Source organism: Penaeus monodon, chromosome 9 (genome assembly GCF_015228065.2).
Source record: "Penaeus monodon isolate SGIC_2016 chromosome 9, NSTDA_Pmon_1, whole genome shotgun sequence".
Lineage (NCBI taxonomy): Eukaryota > Metazoa > Arthropoda > Malacostraca > Decapoda > Penaeidae > Penaeus > Penaeus monodon.
The window spans coordinates 37384738-37389986 of record NC_051394.1 but is presented as its reverse complement, the minus strand read 5'-3'; the positions used below and the strand labels follow the sequence as shown (position 1 = coordinate 37389986).

At 39.4% G+C, this 5249-nt stretch overlaps 2 protein-coding genes across 2 annotated transcripts; both read left to right on the top strand.

Annotated features, from left to right (window-relative positions):
* The first annotated feature begins 232 nt into the window (after positions 1 to 232).
* Positions 233 to 2686, top strand: LOC119577147. Its single transcript, XM_037924844.1, has 2 exons — positions 233 to 423; positions 561 to 2686. Exons 1-2 carry the CDS (start codon positions 268 to 270, stop codon positions 1257 to 1259), a joined length of 855 nt encoding a protein of 284 aa, XP_037780772.1. The 5' UTR covers positions 233 to 267; the 3' UTR covers positions 1260 to 2686.
* Positions 1489 to 4534, top strand: LOC119576714 (exocyst complex component 5-like). Its single transcript, XM_037924360.1, has 3 exons — positions 1489 to 2231; positions 3952 to 4184; positions 4449 to 4534. Exons 1-3 carry the CDS (start codon positions 1489 to 1491, stop codon positions 4532 to 4534), a joined length of 1062 nt encoding a protein of 353 aa, XP_037780288.1.
* Positions 4535 to 5249: the final 715 nt, after the last annotated feature.

The following is a 5249-nucleotide window of genomic DNA, read 5'->3' as shown; positions in this document are numbered from 1 at the left end:
ATATATATATATTATATATATATGTGTGTGTGTGTGTGTGTGTGTGTGTGTGTGTGTGTGTGTGTGTGTGTGTGTGTGTGTGTGTGTGTGTGTGTGTGTGTGTATATATATATATATATATATATATATATATATATATATATATATATATATATATATATATATATATATATACATATATATATATATATATACTGTACATATTTATAATGTTATCGCTCAGTGTTCTACCTTCCCCCTTTTCATCATTTTTTATTTCCCCTAGCAATGAGATCTGCACTGGTTGTGGCGTGCGTGTTGGCTGCCCTTGCGCTGCCCCTCCAGGCCCTCCCACCCCCTGCTGGAGGAGAGGGGCACTCCGCCCTGCAGCCTCGCCCACCAAGGTTCGCAAGTGGGCGTCACCTGACCTGGTGGATATTCGGGGTAAGAAAGTCATCGCTGTGTGTGTTTATATTGAAGTATTGTAATGGATATTTGCTTTAAATGATGACGATAAATTCATTTCACATAAACACCTACTCGGCTTGATGACTCAGCTAGAAAAATGTTAATAACCGCAGGACGATGACGAAGAAGTGACCACGCCAGACGCAAGCGACCACGTCTCGCCCACGCCGCCTCTTACCTCCTCGCCAGGCCCCACGACCACAGAGGCGCCGAGTACATGGAGGTCGTGGTTCTCGAATGTGGGCGACAAGATTAAGAGCGCGGCGTCTAAGGTCAAGGACGAGCTCCGGGAGGTGAAGGAGGCGTACGACACGGGGAGGGCGGCGGTGGGGACGGCCCTCAAAGAGGGGGCCAATAAGGTCGGCTCCGCCATCAAGTCCGGCTTCAGGAAGATCAAGATCAAGTTCACCGGAGGCGGAGAGAAGTTCAACATCATGGCGACGCGTCTGAAGGAGAAGCTCGAGGCGGGCGACGAGCGAATCCTCGAGCTCATGAAGAAGCTCGGGATCAACGTGAACATCGAAGACAACAAAGTCACGGGAACCAACGTCGACAAGAAGAACGTGTCCGTGACCGAGATCCTTCATGGCGAGGGCCTTCTCTCCAACAAGTCCGCTCACTACCACACTGTCGTCGAGGAGCCTGAGTTCACGGGCGGAGAGAGGGCGCCGGAGCTGGGGGAAGGGGCGGGCGGAGAGGCCACGACGGAGGAGGTATTCCACTCCGCCGAGGACCACGACACCTCCCATGTCACTGAAGACTATGATACATTCCACTCCGCCGAGGACCACGACACTTTCCCATGTCACTGAGGATTATGATACATTCCACTCCGCTGAGGATCACGACACTTTCCACTCCTCTGAAGAATACGAGGATGACTTGATCACCCCCTCGACCTCGCGCGCATCGCCTCCTTCCACCGCAAGGCCTTCGGCTAGTGCCACTGAATCCACTCCTGGGCATTCGACGACGACCAGGATACCAACAACGACGGCCCCAACTCCCACGGTGGAACTTTCTTCGACAACTTTCATAACAATGCCTTCTACTGGGCGACCATTTACCACTAGAAAGCCAACAACAACGAGCACTGTGGAACCATACACATCATCTTCTACAACAATCGAACCTACAACCCTAACGACCATAACAACAGTCAGATTCACAGATCCAACTACTACCTCCACAACACCTGAACCTTCACCACCAACTTCCACCACAACACTCATAGCCACAGATGCAAGTACCTCTACAACACCTAAACCTTCTTCACCACCAACAACCACCACAACAGTCAAACCCTCAGTTCCAATAACCTCTACAACAACCAAGCCTTCACCACCAACCACCACCACAACACCTTCAGATCCAACAACATCAACGACACTCAGACCCACAACTCCTACAACTACAACAACGTCCAAGCCACCATCCCCAACAACCAGTACCACAATCACGACCACGAGCAGCACAGTTCCGCCGACGAGTAAGCCAAGCCCTGCGTCGCCTACTCTTTCGGGAGAGGGAGTCAGCGAGTCTTACGAACCTCCCCTTTTCCCCGGAGGTTCAACCCACGCTGAGGAGGAGCGGGAGGAAGAGGAGGAGGCTGAACCATTTGAACCTCCTCCGTTCCCCGATGTGTTCAGCGACCCGGATGTACGAGATCGCCTCAGGGAGTTCTATGAGAATGGAGACTTCAGCCATTCAGAACTCATTTCCAGGTTGAATTTCGACCCGGATAACTATGAGTATTATTATGATGGGGAATATGATTATTCTGAGTATGTCTGATTAAGCGGTGTATGTGTGTGTTTGTTGTTGTTGTTGCAGCGTTCGTGTTTGTTTATCCCCGCTCCTATGTACCAGTCCTCTATTGTCGGGGAGTATAGACAATAAGACAGTCTAAAGCCCCATAAAAGAAAAGAAAAAATGTTACTGGATCTTTTAACATAGTTCCTCCTAAAAGAAACATTCCTATTCATTTTCTTTGACGCGTATACCTTTTTTGCTCCACTAGCTCTCAGTGTTTTATATCAGATGTGTGTCAGACAATGTATTTTCACTTATCTTTTTGACATTCCATTGTAATGATGTTTAAGTCTCTGTTTCCGCTTTATACCACGCCATAAGCCATCTTTAAATAACCACAACATTAGACTTAAGGGTAAACTATTGAAAACCAGCCTTTTGCTTCATTAAAGGAAGTCAGTCGTATTAAATTTTGCGTAAAAATCTTTGGGCATTGTATAATATATCTAAACCTTAAACGCATGTCTGCTAAGATTAAAAAAAAAAAAAAAAAAAAAAAAAAAAAAAAAAAAATATATATATATATATATATATATATATATATATATATATATATATATATATATATATATATATATATATATATACATATATATATATTACACTAAAAACTGAAAATAAAAATCCTCAATAAATGTACATGCAATATGTAAATCATGTTATAGTATGTTGTGGCTATTATTGCAAATACAGCTATTTATGCGTTTATATGTTTTAGCAGTTCTTTGAATTTATATCTTAGAGCCACTATGATGTAATAATAAAAGTTGCTTACCGGATCCCTTTGATTAAGAAATAATGACAAATAATTAAGGTATCAATGATTCATTAACATACTGTGTTTAAGATAATCACTATGTTTTAGTCTCTTGAGATGCAAAATATCTCTTTTCTGAACTTTATATATAAATATGAATGAAAATAAAGGGGAAATATATAAGAATGAATGTACAAAAAAAATTGAAGAAAGACTGATACTTAAAAGCAGAACAGTAAGGATGGATATAGAAATGAAGTTGTATTTTTTAAAGACCAGTGTTCTGCATACTGAAATTAATGTTTTACTTTTGGGGGGAGGGGGAAGGGGGATGAGTGTACTTTACTCATGGTCACAAGTTTCATAATGTATCTTTTAGCAAGTGGCTTTACTTTTCACTACTACTAGTAATTACTGCATCATTTTCTGTGAGAACAAAGCCATAACGCTTGTACAGGCTGATAAAATTGCGGAATTAAGCAGAAAAATCAGTTTTTATTATTTAGTGTTTAAAATGCAATGAAATCAAGTTGATACATGTGTTACTAAATGACAATAAAATTATTTATTTTTGTTACACACAAGAGACAATATTTATCATGTGTTACTGATATTAGACTATATATAGTTTTGAAAGTAACAGAACTAGCACTGTCCATTTCCATAAACATAATGAACATTTCAACAAAGTGTATAGTATCTTTTATACAAATCTTGAGCTGCATGGTTATGCATTTTATAGTGTACAGTTGAACTGTTATCGTTTTCACTTCAGATGAAATTGCTATTTGTACAATGTTGACTTTGAAAGAATCCCTTCAAATGTTCTAAAGTTCTTCAAGCACTGTTAAGATCTGGCAGTAGCTTACAATAAAATTCAATAATAGTCATAACAACTATCATAAACAAGAAATTAAACTCTCTGCATCTGACAGTTATCAGTTATATAATGAATTATACAATGTGGCCACAAATTTTGCACTTCTATTAGACTGCAGAACCTCAGGGCCCACTTTAAAATGGAAAAATAGAACCATTCTTAAAAAACACTCAAGTCAATCCTTCTCCTCTCAATCTAACTCAGAATCTCTGATACAATCTGGGTTTACATACAAAATTCTCCTGCAAGAGCTAGGACAGTGCCTGCTTTCAAATGATTTTGGACGTGGTAATGGGAGACTGTTATCCTGAGTAAATGCTCTTGCTAAGCTCATACTATGAGCAAGGATCATTCACAAATACTTGTAGGTTTTCCTGGTCCCCAGTCATTCACATTACTACTACACAATGGTTATCCAAAATCCATGATATGATCACATTATTGAATACTAAAATTTAATTGACCAAATACAATGCTATGGGGAAGAAAATCTCACTTTTAAGTAGCTTTGATTGACTATACTTGATTATACTATCTACAATCCATCAACAGTTCATTTAGTGAAGCAAAATGCAAAAAAGACAGCCTTTGCTACAAGTCACAGTCATGTAGTCAAGGCTGAACTAGTTTGGACATAATCATAACATGTTTTGGATTGTTTGTTTTGAAACTTGAGGTAGCAATGAATACTGGTCAGCATTTCATATTGGCCAACATCAGTACTTCAACTGTTTCCCCAGAGGTGAATATTGAATAAAAATTGTTTAAGTAACAAGAACATTTGGTCAAGAGTAAAAGAAATTTTGTGATAAACACTCAAGGAAGAATGACATTGGCATATAATCACTAATCCTCACTTTTTCATCACTATTCCAGGATCAAGGGAGAGTCTAACATGCTGCTAAACCTGGAATCACAAATGAAAACAATCTGAAAGTTGGGGCCTTACTGTATTATATTATTACTTCATAGCTTCATTCTGTTTTCAGCTCTACAGTGACATACTTTCAATATATCTTCTATTATATTTACAAGTTGTTTTTTTGAAACACATATTGATAGGACTCTTTGATGCACTGAGGCTCTCTGAATGACACCTGCAAAATCTGGTTAGGGCCACAGATTCAATAGACGAGTGATGCTTAACATGAAGGAACTATAGTATCTATGATTTATATCAATTCAGAAATAGAATTCTTTTCCCAATTTCTCAAACTTTCATTAAATTTTCATATGAATTTTAAGTCATATTATAAGTTAAGTAAGTAAAACCATCTTGCATTAGTGACTAAGACGTGAAAACTTCATGAGAAATATCAACTACTGCAAATCAGTAAGTTAACCTGATTGAAA

What these genes read in the sequence shown, in the direction of transcription:
- LOC119577147 (XM_037924844.1), top strand. Translation starts at nt 268, where the DNA reads ATGAGATCTGCACTGGTTGTGGCGTGCGTGTTGGCTGCCCTTGCGCTG. An exon ending in TGACCTGGTGGATATTCGGG is followed by an intron (nt 424 to 560) that starts GTAAGAAAGTCA and finishes TAATAACCGCAG; the next exon opens with GACGATGACGAAGAAGTGAC.
- LOC119576714 (XM_037924360.1), top strand. Translation starts at nt 1,489, where the DNA reads ATGCCTTCTACTGGGCGACCATTTACCACTAGAAAGCCAACAACAACG. An exon ending in GGGGAATATGATTATTCTGA is followed by an intron (nt 2,232 to 3,951) that starts GTATGTCTGATT and finishes TGCATCTGACAG; the next exon opens with TTATCAGTTATATAATGAAT. An exon ending in TTCAAATGATTTTGGACGTG is followed by an intron (nt 4,185 to 4,448) that starts GTAATGGGAGAC and finishes ATCCATCAACAG; the next exon opens with TTCATTTAGTGAAGCAAAAT.